Source organism: Drosophila elegans, unplaced genomic scaffold (assembly GCF_018152505.1).
Source record: "Drosophila elegans isolate 14027-0461.03 unplaced genomic scaffold, ASM1815250v1 contig_208, whole genome shotgun sequence".
NCBI lineage: Eukaryota > Metazoa > Arthropoda > Insecta > Diptera > Drosophilidae > Drosophila > Drosophila elegans.
The window spans coordinates 3,847,159-3,864,942 of NW_024545578.1; the positions used below are offsets into that span (position 1 = coordinate 3,847,159).

The 17,784-nt window shown below is 41.3% G+C and overlaps 3 protein-coding genes across 4 annotated transcripts; 2 read left to right on the plus strand and 1 right to left on the minus strand.

Annotated features, from left to right (window-relative positions):
• Window positions 1–1,755: 1,755 nt before the first annotated feature.
• Window positions 1,756–9,580, minus strand: LOC108146396 (glycerol kinase). 2 transcript variants are annotated; one of them, XM_017272394.1, is made up of 3 exons: window positions 9,404–9,580; window positions 3,637–4,263; window positions 1,756–3,226 (listed from the first exon to the last, which is right to left on the minus strand). In XM_017272394.1, the coding sequence occupies exons 2-3, from the start codon at window positions 4,256–4,258 to the stop codon at window positions 2,118–2,120; spliced, it is 1,731 nt and encodes a 576-aa protein (XP_017127883.1). In that variant the 5' UTR covers window positions 4,259–4,263; window positions 9,404–9,580; the 3' UTR covers window positions 1,756–2,117. The 2 variants fall into 2 exon arrangements, with proteins under 2 accessions (XP_017127883.1, XP_017127884.1); XM_017272395.2 differs by lacking the exon at window positions 9,404–9,580 and adding an exon at window positions 5,926–6,106.
• A 593-nt stretch (window positions 9,581–10,173) lies between these two features.
• LOC108146378 (uncharacterized protein At4g17910) lies at window positions 10,174–12,581 on the plus strand. The gene is made up of 2 exons (XM_017272369.2): window positions 10,174–11,299; window positions 11,361–12,581. The coding sequence occupies exons 1-2, from the start codon at window positions 10,471–10,473 to the stop codon at window positions 12,038–12,040; spliced, it is 1,509 nt and encodes a 502-aa protein (XP_017127858.1). The 5' UTR covers window positions 10,174–10,470; the 3' UTR covers window positions 12,041–12,581.
• A 101-nt stretch (window positions 12,582–12,682) lies between these two features.
• On the plus strand, window positions 12,683–17,626 carry LOC108146377 (WD repeat-containing protein 35). Its single transcript, XM_017272368.2, has 9 exons — window positions 12,683–12,885; window positions 12,947–13,058; window positions 13,316–13,752; window positions 13,866–14,040; window positions 14,094–14,666; window positions 14,939–15,042; window positions 15,101–15,399; window positions 15,571–17,271; window positions 17,334–17,626. Exons 1-9 carry the CDS (start codon window positions 12,862–12,864, stop codon window positions 17,524–17,526), a joined length of 3,618 nt encoding a protein of 1,205 aa, XP_017127857.1. The 5' UTR covers window positions 12,683–12,861; the 3' UTR covers window positions 17,527–17,626.
• The last annotated feature ends 158 nt before the right edge of the window (window positions 17,627–17,784 follow it).

The following is a 17,784-nucleotide window of genomic DNA, read 5'->3' on the forward strand; positions in this document are numbered from 1 at the left end:
CAACAGACACCCACACACTCGAACCTGCTCCAACTTCAACTCCACTCCGGAATTTCTACCTGTGAGTGATCGTGTGTGTTGCGCGCGCTTCAACTTCAAACGGATTCCGGTTCTAGTTGTTGCTTTTGCTATTGCTTTTGCCTTTGCTTTGGCTGCACTGATTCAGAAAAATCTTGAAAGACGAAAACAGGGAAAATCAATTTCTTTGTTGTTGCCAAAGGTGAGCATTTGTTTTCGTTACCTTACCTTTCGCTTTGCCTGCTCTGCTGAGCGACTACCTGAATAATAATAATACCAGAAACACCACCACTTGTTATTGTTGTTGTTGCTGGCAACCTGCAAGCCAGAATCTGTGTGAGAACCCATATTTATGAGTGAGTGTGTTACTTGGGGTAATCGGTAGATCCAATTTAAATGAGATCCCAGCTGAAAAGCGTACAGTGGATACTTGTTAACTTAGATTGGCTTAAAAATAAAACAAATTATTCTTATGTGTTTATATATTGAATCCTTAAAATTTGAGATTTCAAAAGCATAGAAATCTTTTGATTCCAGTAGATATATGAAGTTAAAGATGGGTTCATCGATTATATGCTCAAAATTTAATTCTATCCGAAATACGTATAGTGTGAAAAAGGTTATTAATTGTTTAAACATTATTCACGAAAAGTGTTCACCTACAAATCAAAAAATATTCCTAATCTAATTTAAATAAAATATCAGCTGAAAGACGTACGGTGAATACTGCTTACATAGCTTGGTTTCAAAAGGTGGTGTGGAAATGAATTTACAAGGATGCGTGACTTTTTAAATTTCTGTTCCTATGTTGAATGAACACTCTTTTCTAACCCTTTTTGAGGTTATCCCCGAGTTTACCCCATAAACTAGTTCGGCTCTGTAGGTGTCCATAACAGGTATATTTCCCTATTGACTTGCTTCGACATTTGGCTGTAAAGAAAGAAATCTCCCAACGAAATTTCTTGCTTTATCTCAATGTGACAAATAAAAGTTTTTATAGGTTCATATCTTGACGCATTAAATTACCTAATACCCATAAAACCTTTAATTTGATTTGTATCTATAAAATTGAAAATTTTTATTTTAGTTCAAAGGCTTTTTATTAGACACTATCAAGAAGATAAACTATCGTATTTCATAATCAGCACTAAAATACGACTTAATTAGTTCATGGTGGTCCCATCTATGTAAGTAACTTGATATCTCCTGGCCTTATTCCGGACACACCTTAAGGTGTTTAAACAGATTAAATACCTCCTCCTCCAATAAAAAGCACACACCCTCCAGCTATTAATCAATCGATTACTTTAGTCATATTTGAACTGATACTGACATTTCCGCTGCCTGATAACGCAACAGATATTAGAACATACCCCACGTTGTGTGAGATTGCAAATATGAATACTTTAGGTAGGGGTACAAAGTTTATGATTCCTAAAACCTAATAGCTGTAGCAGAAAATGAGACCTAATATAATAATGGTTATAATATAATATATATATATATATATATATTTTAAGATTAAACGTAGTAAAAAATTAAATTCTTTAAAACTAAGCATCATAGAATTTTGTACTTGATCATTTTACAGATAGCCCCAATCTTTTAATTTTCCCTAGAGCATTTCATTTTCGACTTTGGCCTACCTCATCTTTGTACTATCCACAAGCAGAGTTTAATCAGTGATCGCGCAGATATTGCACTGAAATTCCTGGTAATTCGCAATAAGACGCCAAGTTTTCGTATTACTTTTGTTTATTGTTTAAGGGGCGTAATCACTACAGATACAGATACACATACGAGTACGAAACCTACTTAAATTAGAAATGTCGTTTGCAATTTGGCTATATACAATTCCGCTGATATTGCAGCCATCGTTATTGAAACTTAAGCTAAGAAGTACATAATATGCAACGAAAACACGATATAGGATAGTCAGAAGATACTTAAAATAGATCGGAGCTTGGCCAGCTCTTCGTAAGCAACTATTTACAGGGTTTAAAGCACGCACAACCACCCATTTTTTGTCCTTTGAGGACTATGTACAAAATCCGGGGAAAAAGTAATTACTATCACAACCGAGAATCGATTAGAAATCCTCAATGGCCACTGGCGGCCAGGGAATGCACCAGCATGGCAAAGCTGCTGATGAGGAAGATACTGGCCGGCAACGAGGACAGCATCCGGTAGTTCTCCTCCGTGTGCTCCCGCGTCTTCTTCTGCTTGATGACCCATCCCAGGCTGCGCTCCACCGCCCGCTTCCACTTGCCGTAGCGCTCCTTGCGCTCCACATCCGTGGTGGTGGCCAGGAAGGTGTCGTAGTGTACGTTCTCGTAGTAGCGCTTCTCGGGCTCGAACTGGCACAGGTTCACTCCCTCCGCCTGGGCGGCACACATGGCAGCGCCGAACGCCGTGGAGTCCATCAGCTGGGATCGAAAGACGGGCAGGCCAATGGTGTCCGCCTGGAGTTGCATCAGCAGATTGTTTGTGGTCAGCTTGCCATCGGCATGCAGTTTGTTGATCTCATAGCCACACTCCTGATGCATGCACTCCAGGATATCGCGGGTCTGGAAGCAGATGCTCTCCAGGGCAGCCCTCACTATGTGATTTTTCTTGGTAAATTGCGTTAAACCAATAATGATGCCTCTAGCATTCTGCCGCCAATAGGGAGCATACAATCCAGTGAAAGCGGGCACGAAGTACACATCCCCCGAGGTGGGCACCATCTCCGCATACTTCTCCGCATCCCTGGAGTCTGGCAGTATACGCATTTTGGTCTGCAGCCAGGACAGAGCATGTCCAGCTACCGAAACAGCTCCCTCGATGGCATATATCGTCGGTGCCTGCGGTCCCAGCTTATAAGCCACAGTGGTCAACAGTCCATGACGCGAGAAGACAGGCTTATCACCCGTATTGCAGAGCAGAAAACAGCCGGAGCGGTACGTGTTCTTAGTCTGTCCTGGCTTCACGCACATCTGACCCAGTAACGAGGCCTGCTGGTTGCCCATTATTCCACTCAAGGTCATGCCACGCAGTGGACTCCTTTCCGAGGTGACCTTTCCGAACACCTCCGAGCAGCTGTGGATGGTGGGCAGCATGTGCTCCTTGATGCCAAACGTCTTGAGCAGCACCGGGTCCCAGTTTTGCGTTTCAAGATTCATGAGCAGAGTGCGGGAGGCGTTCGTCACGTCCGTAATGTGGAGAGCGCCTGGAGGGTAAGATATTAATTATAATTATTAATTAATCATTATAATAGAAATAAGTAGTAGAGCTCTGCATGACTGTGGTCATAGTTCCCTTTGTTTTTATGAGCCTTTCAATCTATATATGTTTTTTAAGTAATAGCTCAAGGGTCCTATGACTCCTCTTATTCTAAAGAATTCGCGGTTTGTGCTTTGACTTTAAGAAAAGACAGTAGACAACAGAAAAGCTGCCAATTGAAGAGTTGTTGTGAAAGGGTTTTGGAGCCAGATTGGAGACGATGCATTTTCTACTTCTTATCAAGATAAACAGCAATTGAAAAAATAGTTCTAAAGAATGTGAGTCAAAGGGTCCTATGACTCCACTCACGCAGGGCTCTAGTAATCCTTGTTTTAATTTTGTTTTAAAATGACTTACCATTGGTCAAATTCCAGACGATCCAGCTGTCGACGGTGCCCGCCTTGCAACGCTTCTCCCGAATGGCCTGTCGCACTTCGGGCACATTGTCTCTGAGCCAGCGGATCTTCAGGGCCGAGAAGTACGTGGAGATGGGCAAACCAGTGCTGCTGCGGAAGTGATTCGGGTCCTGCACCTTGGCCACAATCTGCTCCACTGTGGTGCTGGTGCGAATGTCCTTCCACAGGAGAGCATTGTACAGTGGCTTGCCGGTTATGGCATCCCAGACGATCGTCGTCTCACGCTGGTTGGTGATTCCAATGGTGGCAATGTCGCTGACGGAGAAGCCCTCCTCGGGCAGCTGCTTGATGGCCTCCTCGGCACACTTGTTAATGGAGGCCATCATCTCCAGCGGATCCTGCTCGTACCAGCCATCCTGGGGCGTTATAACACTCAGTTCCACTCGGTGTGCGGCAATCTCCCTGAAATCCGGTGTGGTGTAGATCGAGAACCCAATGGTCTTGGTGCCCTCATCGATGACTCCGACGAGGCCAGTGTGCTGGATGAGGGATTGCTTGCGCAGCTCCTTGCTGCGAAACGGCACATCCGCACTCGAGTGGGGTAAGTTCTTGCCCTCGGTCATGCTGCCTGAAAGGTAGAAAAACAGATTAGATAAGCCACTCACAGTCTTGGGAAATTATTGCATAATAATTACTTAAATAGGTTGGTGACAATTGAAATTAAAATTGCATTGCATTTACTTATGTTGCTTATAAAAGAAAAGCTTGATATAATATTCATTCCAGAATATCAGAAAGTAATTTCAGTAAATAAAATGTACTGGTCTAATCATTTTCGTTTATGACAAGGAATGTACTTTACATAAAACATTTAACAATAATAAACATCTAAAGAAAATAATACACATTGTTTTTTTAGGGTGGGTTTAAAATCAAACTAATGACTAAGTATTTGATTTATAGATATGAGAAATTATTGCATAATTATGTGTTGCAGTTATTATTTAAATGGCTTTGTGACCAACATTGGAATTACATTTCGTTCAAATATGTTGCTTAAAAAATAATTGAAGTCACACCAATTGATTTAGTTTATGAATACAAAATTTACTAACTTATAGACTTAATTTATAGACTAGAAACCCAGACGCAAAACGCGATAATATAAGCGAACGCAATATTCAAGGTACTTCCGTTGGAGGTCCAACCAATATTTCAAACACCGCAACCATAAATTCATTTGACGATAACGATCGAAGATAAAGTTGAAAGGCTGTGAAAAGCAACCATCGTTTCAGATCTGCCATATAGCAGCCACTCCCACTCCCTCGAGTATTTTTAACACCAGTGTTCTATATTTACCATTCACACTTCTATGGGGACACATTGTGGACCTGCTGAGCGATATGATGATATGAAATGGACTTGTGTATATATACTATGCATACAAGTACAATGTACTCGAGCACTTGTTTCGGCATTGTTTGACTTTGTACCCGAGTTGGCTCGTTTGGGGGGCTTGATTTCCATTACGAATCTAATGGTCGAGCCCTCTTCCCACTCTCACACCGAAACACTGAAACACTTGTTGACACCAACAACTTATCGCTCGGATTTGCTGCTCCGCCTCTCTGAATATGGAGCCCAGAAATTCGTATACATAAATTATGGTAAACTGTCATCATCCCAATCCCGGCGCCAAGGTCAAGTGTTCGTAATAGAGATAAGGCCCTAATGATTGAGTGCACTGAGTGATTTGCCACTGTACATATACATGTTTCGTATTTTATTTCACCGGTAAGCTGATTGGGATTTACATTCGAAAACTTTCCAAAGATTCCTCAGTTTCCGGATTCAACTGGTATTCAGTTTAAATTAGTTGGCGACACTTTTGAAAGTCACATAGTTTAATGTTCGTCTGTTTTTTATGGCTCTGTACTTTCGTTAGGCACTGTTTACTGATAAGCAGTCATCGATACACAATCAATAAACTGATATGTTACCAGAAATAGTAGATTAGATATGGGAAGCATTTTTTCAGTGGGCTGATCGGGCAATATTTGTCTACCCACTTGCTGTGAACACTCCAATAAAAACGCAAAAGACACAAAGGAATTTCAAGTAATAATTTACGATATCACCAATTACATGGGATAATTTACGATATGTTTGATTACAAGTAATAACCTGCGATAACAGGTAACAATCTTCGATAACTGCGATTACAAACAACTATCTTCGATAACTAAAATTAATGGTGTTTTTTTTAATTTTATAGTAGTTTTCTCACTTTTGATATTCGATTGTTGTTGTTAATGACTGCTGATAACACTTGTTTAAATATTTTTAAATTTTAAAAGAGAGCCGCGGAGGAAAGTTTAAAGTGAAAGAGAGAGTAGTCGATCGAAAAAGAGGAACAGAGCGCGACCAATAAAAACACAACCGACCGCGGCGAGCGCCAAAATGTATCTGAAAGTTGAAAATCAAACGATTCGAAGGCGCGACAGCGCAGTGAAAATACCCATACATAGAAAGAGCTTTCAGCTCGACCATTTATTGGATGTATGTGGGTATTCGGACTAGGCAAATCGGCGACTCTACGAATTTACTACCGACTGACTACCCATCGACCAGACCAAAAATAAACGGGCAGCAGCAACAATTCCAGCTGATAAGACAAGCCGGCAAAAAGAATGCCGATGTCTGGGTCGTTGGGTGGATTTGGGGGTGGATTAGGGGGTCGAGTGGTGGGTGGTGCTGCCGTAGACGCTTTTCGGTGCAATAAACTGCCAACTGGTTGCGACAGACGCCAGCAGCCTTGGCATTTAAAAACACCCATTTGCATTCGCTTTAGGCGGATATAGCCCAGTACAGTGGGTCAATCGTATCGCAAGTGATTGTCAAGCAAAAAAAAATTAAATTCTTAATTAAATTCTAAACAACTTTTATGTTTAACTAACAATTTATTAATAATTTTAAAATTTTGTAAATAATTTAAACTAATTTCATATAACTTACACATATCTAAAAAAATTCTGTCTATTTGTGTTATACGTGGTTAAGTAAAAATAAGGTTTATTTGAAATTATTATGACAGTAAAATAAATTTTACTATTTTCTAAATATTTTAATTTTATTAATTTTGCGTATTAATTAAAGAACAATCATTATTAGAAATTTACAAAATTGTCTGGTTCCAATCTCAAGAATATTCGGAAATGATAACGATACCATAATCGTAAAAGGTAAATAGTGCCTCTTGGCATGTAAAAAGGTAATGATCAATCAAAATGAAAGCCTAATCCACTATAAATAACTGGGGTTTCCCACGGTAGGTTTACGGTAATAGTTAAGCCCCACAACGGAATGCAATTAGGGATTGTAGCTGCGATTTGCATGTAAGCATATGCATTATTTCCCATTTCCCCACAATTATGTACACATAGTAATGTATAATTTCAAGAACGGAAATTATTCCACAGAAATTTATCCCACACATAAATTCTTCAACTTTTCAAAGACAATCCGTATACGCAATCTCACGTGTGGGCGTTCATTCAGCTCATACTTATAGGCCTGGCTATTTAAAGATACAACAAATATTAAAAGTATTCCATTGAGGCGTAAACAAATAAAACAAACGTTATGTGTGTGACATCTTCAAGAGCAGGCCAAGAAAACGAAATAAACGCAAAATGCAAATGATTGTATTTAAATATTTGCATCCTTAAGCGAAAAGGGGGAGTGTGTGTTCGTTATATAAACAGCGATCTAGTGGGACAACCGAAACAGAGTTAATGAAATCATTTTGAGCAACTAAAGTGACTTCATTAAAGCCAAATGTCACTGTGAAAATATATGCGTATATTTTGCATGTGTGTTGGCCCACAAACGAAAGCAATTTGGCCCGACTTGATGGCCTTAAGTAGGCTATTTAATTGTTGAGTTTGGGGTACGTAAGAAAAATGATAAAATTTAAAAAAAGACGCGAAAAATAAAAATACGGTACTAAAGAGCTAACGCTCTATAAAAAACTTAAGGCATAAAAATCTTTATTAAAAGTAAAGTATTTTTTTTCGATCTTTAAGCCATAGAGTATTTTAAAATCGAATTGACCATTGTACAGTAAGATAATGAATTGTATTTCCTTGACGTGCAATTTTTGTTTACACACATATATCGCTATATACGCAATGATGCAGTGTATGTTAGTAGAAACCATTAAAGTCATCGTAAAATATCGTATTATTATTGCCCTGTAATTTCAGTCACAATATCAGAATTACACTTGAGCTGGACAAATGGGCGGGTGCGATTTTGTCATTTGCATTTTTCTTTATGTTGCTTTGTTCTTTTTTGTTAATGTACATATTTAATTCGAGTGCAAGTAATGCAATTAATGATTACATCAGGGGTACAAAGGTTCACTAAACTTCTGCAAATACATGCATATATTAAATTACGCATACGACCTGTGGACTATAAATATAGGCTTATCGCAACCATATCATATCGTATGACCAAATTTCTCACTTAAAATGATTACTGAAATATTTGTTGCTGCTGATAAGGCAGGTTTTTGTTGGGGTTGCAATTTATTGTTGGGTAGTGCGATTGTTACATAACAATCTACAGAAGGGGCAAGATAGACCTATTTGAACGAGTAATGAAATACCTCATCACGACAGGTCAAAGGTCCCTCGATTAGCCAGCTTTTCAGCGCCAGGCGTGGTCTAATCACCTAGTTGCATCTATAATAATGTGCACACTTCTCTGTTGTTGTTAGAATAATCAACAGAACTTTTACATGCAAAAAAAATAGTTTTTCATATTACACTGTTATATTTAAGTATTGAACGATAAAAACTCATTGTGAAATATTTAAAACAGTAACATATTCTTGTTTTTGAGCTATACAAAAAGATGTATATGTATGAGAACAAAAATAACTCCACGATAATAAAAATTATTTTACTTTAAGCACTGAGATTAATATTATATCTTAAATAGCATAAAAACTTTTATAAATCATTGTTCCTAATTACTGCTTTTAGTATAGCATTTACAGGAAGCACTTTCTAATACAATTTAAGTTTTATTTTCTGACAGAAAAATTTGAACTAATTTGAACTAACTAACTAAGTAGTCCAAATTGATCATATTTTTTTCAGTGCACTTATTTATACTCTGGCACATCTGTTATTTAGCTATGCCGTGTTGATATTTATAATTTTCTTTAGCACTTGATGGCAATTAGTTACGTAAATTGCATTTGCCAGTGGCAATATTTAAAAAATAAAATGCGATTTTAGCTTCCGTATCTCGAACTCACTGCGTCGAACGTTGCCGTTTGAATGAGTTTATTTATCGAAATGAGCAACAAATCGGGAAACGATCGAAGGGACGTGGTAATGGGTGGGAAGAGCGGCAAACTCACGTGGTTTTTCAGCATAAACAAAACAGAAATCAATATTCCAACTAGACATGGGCTGTTGCTTACGTCACTAATAGGACAAGCCCCTCACAAGCTGCATTCCGATTGGTCCAACGCCCCATGACGTCACAACGTGCAAAAGCACAACAATGCTACGTAATAGGAGCTCAAGCTACCTACACTTTAATAATACCCACTAAATGAAGGCTTTAATTAACAAATTAGCTAGCCATATAATTAACACATTTAATAATCTTTAATTAACAACTTATTGATTAATTAAGACACATGAAGTAAAAGAAACACGTGAGTACCGGCAGAGTGTGAAACTCACCCACATTTGCACTGCTCTCACTTGTTTTATAGTTGAGCTGGTTAGGAATGATACAACTAGATATCCGACGGCATGTCAGCACACTTTATTTGCAGAATAAACCACATTTTATGGCCTATTTCATCGGTTTTATCACTTTGCAACCGAAGACGAGCCTCTTTTTCCAATTTAACGCACTAAAAAATACCACTGCTCAAGCGTTGCCAGATGTGTGGAATTTGATTGCAGTGGGCTGCCAGACAATCGAGTTTGTTCAATCGATAATTTCAAATGGCGCTGCATTCAAATTCAATTTTAAATTCTTATAACAAAATAAGTACTTATCTATATCCATTAAAAATATAATTTCAATAAAAAACAAACCTTTTTTTGGTTTTTTTTTAATAGGCATAGAATGTTTGTTTTATTTATTTTAAAGTTGTTTTTGGAAATATTCAAACTAGTAGTTTTTAAGTTATCCGTTGGCTTTTATAGTATAAAAAAGAAAGGCATTTAATGTTATACATTAAAGCTAGCGACCAACTTTGAAACCCTAAAGCTATTTTGCATGAAATACTTTTAGTCTTAATCGTACTTTGCCCATATTCGTCACGCTGGAGTGAAAAGCTAATTTCTTAGCGTTTGTAAAGGCAAAGTTTGTTTTGGATTTATCAGTAGCCAATTACGGCGAGGTGTAAAAAAGTTAAATTAAGTAAACAAAAAATAGATAAAAATAGTGCGTAGGTGCACAGAGAGAAACTAAGCCACCATCATGAAATGTTGTCAAAAATGCCTATCCTTGATATTACCTTGTCATTTTCAATCCGCGTAAGATTTTTAATTCGCCCTGAATCATAGGTGAAATACTTCACATGCTATCAGCTACATTCTTATGTTTGAAGTCTAACGAATTGTTGTGTATTTCGAGTTCTGTGCTTTTTTTTTATTGAGCCCCCCGAAACGAACAAAACGGCTTTGACTATGCCTATCTCTCGGTTTCCGATAAGTGGCCACGACTATCAGCTGGCAGATTAAGTGTTAGTTTTATCAGCACATTTGGGAGTCCAAGGGGTGGTGTTCCAGTCGATATGGGCAGTCGAGCGACAGCGGATCCGCCAATTCCCGATTTCGATTTCGATCCGATTCCGGCCAACAGAAGTCTCGAGGAGCGCCTTGGATTGGTTGACCAAGCAGAAATATACGATTCGTTATGGTTTACCACACTGGTCCAGAGCTGGGAGTCGCTGGTGCTGATCCTGTCCACCTTCTGGTGCATCCTCTTGGCCCGAGTGGTGACCCAAAAGTTAAGGCTCAATGGCTCACCCAATCTCTGCTATGCAGTGGAGTTCATTCTGGTCATTCTGCCCTGCATTTTGCTCGTCACAGTGGCCGTGGACTACAGTTACCACATAGGACTTGTGATGTTTTTAGTCACTCTATGGTTCCTGCGCAGGACTAAGGCTCTGGAACGAGCTAGAATTCGCAGCCAGTTTGATTTGGGAGGCAATCGACCCATGGCCTTCTCCGTTCTGCGTGCTCTGACTCACCTGATCACCGCCATCTGCATTCTGGCCATCGACTTTGGCAGTTTCAATAGACCTTATCGCAAAAGCCGGCAGTTTGGCGCCAAGTTAATGGACACGGGCATTGGCTTGTTTGTTTTCACCATGGCCATGGTGTCCAGGAGGACTCGACACTTGTCCGATCTCCGCCGGAGTGTGCTTTACTCCGCTTTGCCTTTGATACTTTTGGGACTGGCCCGTACCGTGGCCATTTTGATGCTGGGCTATGGTCAGGATGCCCATGAATATGGACAGCATTTGAATGCCTTTTTCACACTGGGATTTACCAAGTTTTTGGGAGCTTTGGCTGGTCTACTGGCGCGCAAGGATCTGCATTTGCTGCCCTTGGGATTTGGTAGTTTCTTATTTATCATTGGAATTTCCTAAATTTTTTAATCCACAAAATACTCTTTCAGGTATTTTGCTCGTACACCAATTTGGCCTGAGTGTCCTGGGCATTTCCGACTATGTGATGGATGAGGATGTGGAACGCTCCAACTTATTTGATGCCAATCGCGAGGGTCTCGTCTCCTTGCCAGGATTTGTGGCCTTGTACTTAGTATCCATATATGTGAATCGCTGGATGGTGGCCACCACTTTGTTGAGCTATTCCGAATTGGTCAGAAAGCTGCGGCGATTGTTCTACCTAGTGCTGATCTTGTGGAGCTTGTTCATCATCTGTACTTACGGCATTGGCATCTCGAGGGTCACCTGCAATTTTGGCTATGTCATTTGGATGCTGGCCATTGGCAGCACCACCTTGTGGGCCAGCTTTGGAGCCATAGACTTTGTCATAAACAGTGTGATGCCCTGGGAAAGCAATCAATTAGAGGAGCAGGAAAACGGTCTTCTTACAGGAGATACTCCCGTCAAGGGAAGAGAAAAGTCCATTGTTCCATTTACCATCAACCAGGCCTTGAACCAAAATGGTTTGACCTTCTTCCTGGTGGCCAATATCTTAACCGGTGGGGTCAACATGTTCCTCGAACCGGAGGATCGCTCCAATTTTGAGTCCGTCATTATTCTACTTGTCTACATGTTTATAGCCACTAAAATGGCTCACGAATTGCTGAAAAGAGGAGTTCGAATAGCTTAATGTAAGAGACCCGTGATTTAATTGAATTTAACTTAAATATATTTATATCTTTAAATGCTTTTTACAAGTGACTAATTAGAGAAATTTAATTTCAATCTTTCAAAGGTTGCCCTTGCTTTGTTATCTTTATGATTTTATACTAACTTGTTTGTCTGTTGGTTAAACAACTTTGTTGTGGCATTTGTCTAATCGATTAGCTGTCATGTTTGACTCTCATTTATTTTATTTGTATTACTTACGGAAAAGAACCCTGGTTCTAAAGTTCTATCAGTAAACGATTGACATTAATTACAATCTTTAATTTATAGGGGATTAATTTACTTTGAAATGATAAGAACTTTTCATTTTGTTATACATTGTACATAAACAATAAGCCAGGAATGAAGCCTTGTAGTTATAAGAAAAATGTATATATGACCTTTTTATTTATTTACTATTGACTAAATTGTAACCTTCCACATATACCAACTAGACAAAATTAAGTAGGATATAGAATTCGTTCTGACATGTGTTAAAATAAAAATAAAATAAAATAATTGTATACATTAGAATTTTAAATGACCCGCCATCGATAACCTAAAGGTGCTTCGATAGCAACAGGTTGCAACAGGTACCTCTCTAATATTTACCACAGAAACCAATTAAACCACTTTATGGCCACAAAACAGGCTTGTGTTTTTGGCCAGCTGAGCAGTGCGTGGCCATAATAAAAAACCCAAAACTAAACTGGAAAACAAGTCGTCATGGAAACCATTTAGTTTTGTTGCCACAGCAAAAGCAGAAAAATTTAAAAGAAACCCAAGTGCAACTGCAACACAAAGATGTTTGTTTATCTCAGCAAAAAGGTAGGCATTGCTTTTCGGTTAATGTAGATAAATGTTGGCTATAAAGTGTTGACCCCCACAGATAGCCATACCCAATAATGTTAAACTCAACTGCATTGCCTGGAACAAAGAGGAGGGCTATATCGCAGTCGCCGGTACGGATGGATTACTTAAAGTGCTGAAATTGGATCAGGGTAAGTGCAACCCATTATAATGGGGATAAACTAGGTTTAAACACGTACATATCATGCCTAACAGTTTGCATTATTTTTTTGATATACTACCTTTTTTTTACCGAATGTATATACAAGTTGACTCATAATAAATATTTTATTTTTATTTAAACAAAATAACATGTAAAAACCTTTGTTAATAAGATTGTGGACTACGAACTGTTAGTGAAAATCAAAAAACCGAAACATTTAAAAAATATTTCTGTATCGATTTCCAGCTGCCCCCAATGGCCAGAGTAAAGGTGGCCTGGCCGCCGTCTCCAATCTGTCCATGAACCAAACGCTCGACGGGCACAAAGAGTCGGTGCGGGTGGTCACCTGGAACGATGCCCAGCAAAAGTTAACCTCCTCGGACACGGATGGGGTGATCATGGTGTGGATGCTGTACAAGGGATCCTGGTACGAGGAGATGACCAACGATAGGAAGAAGTCCACGGTGGCCAGCATGAGCTGGACCTCGGATGGATCTCGGATCTGTATTGTTTACGAGGATGGAGCGATTATCGTGGGTTCTGTGGATGGCAATCGCATCTTTGGCAAGGAGCTCAAGGGAACTCATCTTACCGGAGTGCAGTGGAGTCCGGACAACCGACTCATCCTCTTTGCTCTGGCCAACGGAGAGTGTCATCTGTATGATAACCAAGGCAACTTTGCTGTGAGTAAATCAGACAAAAACACTTCTTGATGGGTCTAAAAACGTCGTGACGATCGCACCTTCAACATACAAAACTTCTGTAACCATACTAAGTTTCAATATTTCTACCCCAGATGAAGCTGCATATCCAATGCGTGAACATAAGTGGTGGATCCTCCTCCAGGGGTCATCGCATAGCCAGCATCTGCTGGTTCAGTGGAAGAGTTCCACAGAGCCGAAAGCGACCCGTTTTGGCCATTTGCTATGAGATTGGACGGGTGCAGATCATGAGAAATGAAAATGATGATGGTAGGAGGTTGGAAAGATACCAAGTATTTTTAATTAACCCACTTGTTTTGCAGCCCCCACAATCTTTGACACTGGAATGCGCAATGTGGACGCGAAGTGGAACCACGATGGCACTGTGCTGGCTATCTGTGGAACTACCTTGGACGCAGTGACACCTCCCCTGCAAAGGGATTCCAACCAGGTGTGCTTCTACTCACCAATGGGTCGGATCTTTCGCACTCTAAAGGTTCCGGGCACCGACATCACCTCACTTAGTTGGGAGGGGAAATCTCTGCGTATTGCCATGGCCGTGGACTCGTTCATCTATTTCGCCAATATCCGACCGGATTACATCTGGTGTTATTTCGAGAAGACTGTGGTGTTCTTAAATAGCAACAGCGTCTCGAGGGATTCGCCCATGAGTGTGATTACCTTCTGGAACACGGTCTCCAATCAGAGTTTTCTCAAGGAAGTGGAGCCCACTTTGTGTTTGGCCTCCAGTAGTGAGCACTGCGTTTTGGGAGTGGAGTGTGTAAGTAGCAACACCAAGGAGATTGCGCTGAGCACCCTGGAGAATCGCAGTAACCCAGCGGATGATAGAGTTTATCAATTACTGCTGTGCAACTCCATTGGGACCACTGTGGATTGTGAGTACTGCATAGATATAAGATTATTATTTCATACAAATTTTTATTTAAACAATTCCTAGTACTAGTTGGTTAATGCATATAAAGGCATGAATTTGTTTGCTGCATATGCAAAGGGAAGATATTTACCAGCTGATTCAAGCTGGTAATGGAAGCCTTTTATAATTCCCAACTGGTTCTAGCTGGTGGTTTTCTCGCTAATTTTAATGTGTGCTGGCATATAATCTTATATTTACTTCAAATTAATTTAATTTCTATATTTTTGGTTTCAGCAAAGTACACCGACATCAGACCCTGCTTTGTGGGCATCAACTCAAGCTATGTGGCTATAGCATCCCAGGAGGAGATCCTCATTTGGCATTACCACACGCCCAAGGTGGGTTCTTTTACTTCTTAATGTAATCTCTGGTTATCAAATTTTGATTTTCCTTTAGAGTGCCTCCACTTTGCACAATGTCAAGGCCCGCAAGGAGAAGCGTTTCCACATTGATGACACACCCACTGGAGTGGAGATGGCCAAGGATCTGATGCTGAGTAGTAGCAGTGGCGATGGTCATTCCACACAGCGTGGAATCAGTGATCCCATCTGTGCGCTGGCCCTCTCCGAAAAGCTGCTACTGGTTGCCAGGGAATCGGGAGCCATCAATGAGTATAGCATTGTTAATGTGGCGCTGAGAAACCGCCACCTGATGAACTCCAAGGTCCACAAGATGGCCATCAATTGCAATTCCACGTGAGTTACTTACTTGTTATACCCCTTATAAATCAAAGAAATTATTATAAATGTAAGAAGATTGAAACGCCGTTAAGGAAACATTTCTGACCCTTAAAAGTTGTTATATTCCTAATCAGCATGACTTTCTTGTTTTCCTATAAATGTTTAATGTTTAATGACTTTATTTAGCCGCGCTGCCATCATCGACCACATGGGTGTGATGACCCTCCTCGACTTGGACGACAACCGGGAAACGCAACTCAATTTCAGTCGGGTTGAGCGCAAGGATGTGTGGGCAGTGAGTTGGGCAAAGGACAATCCACTTCTCCTGGCTCTGATGGAGAAAACGCGCATGTACATCTTCAGGGGCAACGATCCTGAGGAGCCAGTCTCCTGCTCTGGCTACATATGCACCTTTGAAGACCTGGAGATCACCAGTGTGTTGCTGGACGACATTATTAGCGTGGGTGAGCTGCAGAACTCGTCGCATCTTATTCAGCTGAGGGTGAAGTCGCTGCGGGATACCGATGACCTGCTGGAACATGTGGGATTGGAGGATGCCAAGCAATTCATCGAGGATAATCCGCATCCGAGACTGTGGCGACTGTTGGCCGAGTCTGCGTTGAAGAAACTCGAACTGGAGACGGCGGAGAATGCCTTTGTGCGTTGTGCCCACTATCCCGGCATTAAGTTGGTCAAGAGACTACGCACCATTCACTCAAGTGATCTGCAACGGGCAGAGATTTCAGCCTTCTACGGAGAGTTTGAGGAGGCGGAAAAGCTCTACCTGGATGCAGATCGTCGGGATCTGGCCATAGAGTTGAGAATGACCCTTTGCGATTGGTTTCGGGTGGTCCAGCTGTACAGAATGGGAGGATCCGGCGTGTCGGACCAACAGATGGAGATTGCCTGGCGAGAGATTGGTCACCACTTTGCCAATCTTCGCTCCTGGGAGAGCGCCAGGGAGTACTACGAAAAGTCTCACTATCTGGAGGGCTACATGGAGGCACTTTACCATTTAGAACTTTTTGACGACCTGGAGAAGTGTGTGGAACGGTTGCCGGAGAAGAGTCCCCTGCTGCCGAAGCTGGCCGACATGCTGGCCTCCGTGGGCATGTGCTCCGAGGCGGTGCAAGCTCATCTACGCTTTGGTGACCAGAAGGCCGCCGTCTCCACCTGCGTGAATCTTCGGCAATGGGGCGAGGCTGTGGAACTGGCCCAGAGATTCCAGCTGCCCCAGGTTCAAACTCTAATAGCCAAGCATGCTGCCCAGTTGCTGCAAGAGGGACGCCTCAAGGAGGCCATTGAGATGCAGCGGAACGCTGGCCGCCACCTGGATGCAGCTAGTCTGCTCTCCCAAATGGCTGAACGGGAGCAGGAAAAACGAGCTCCCCTGTTGAGGATCAAGAAACTGTATGTTCTGGCTGCTCTGCTGGCGGAGGAGCATCTCAAGGCGGTGGCCACTCCAGAGATTGACTACGCCAGTGGCAGGACCACCCTGCTGGACTCCATTTCCTTGGAGGATGCGGCTGCCATTGAAAAATTGTGGCACTGTGCCGAAGCCTATCACTTTATGCTTCTGGCCCAAAGGCAACTACGCTTTGGCATTATCCACAGTGCGGTGATCACAGCAGTGAGACTGCGGGATTACGAGGACGTACTGCCTCCGGAGCACATATACAGCCTATTGGCCTTGGCCAGCTGTGCGGATAGGGCATTTGGCACCTGCTCCCAGGCCTTCATGAAGCTGGAGCAACTGGGTCATCTGCCGGAGACGACTCTACAGAGGTATGAGGAGCTGGCCGCAGGGATCTTTGCCAAGTACGATCCGGAGGATATCGCTGGCGAGCGGGTGGATTGCTACTCATGCGGAGTGCCAGTGCCAGACAGGTGAGTGGCGGATGATCGGTCGGAAAACCTATTTTACTGATGACTTACTTCATTTTTTTTAGCTCCCCCTCCTGCCCAGAATGTAATGCTCGTTTTCCCGCCTGCATCTCATCCGGAAAACCGATCACCCAGCCCACGAACAACATATGGATATGCACCACCTGCCACCATTGTGCTGCACCCACTGAGATCTCAAGGCATCGCACCTGCCCACTGTGCCACAGTCTGATTGTGTCCATGACAGTGGAGATTTAAAATAACTGTAGAGCGGCTTAAGTAAAATATGGAAACATAAGAATACGAGTATCCGATCAGGCTAAGGTCTCAATAAATAAATTATGTTTGTATAAAAGTAGCGATCTCTACTAGTACTTTATCGTTAATTATTTTGGCAATCCAAAAAGAAATTATTCTAAGAATTTCAATTTTGTTTATCCATGTGCGTAAAACAAATCACAATGAAGGAAATGAGGTACATTTATCTTCCGAATTTATTTTTTTTTTATGTTTAAA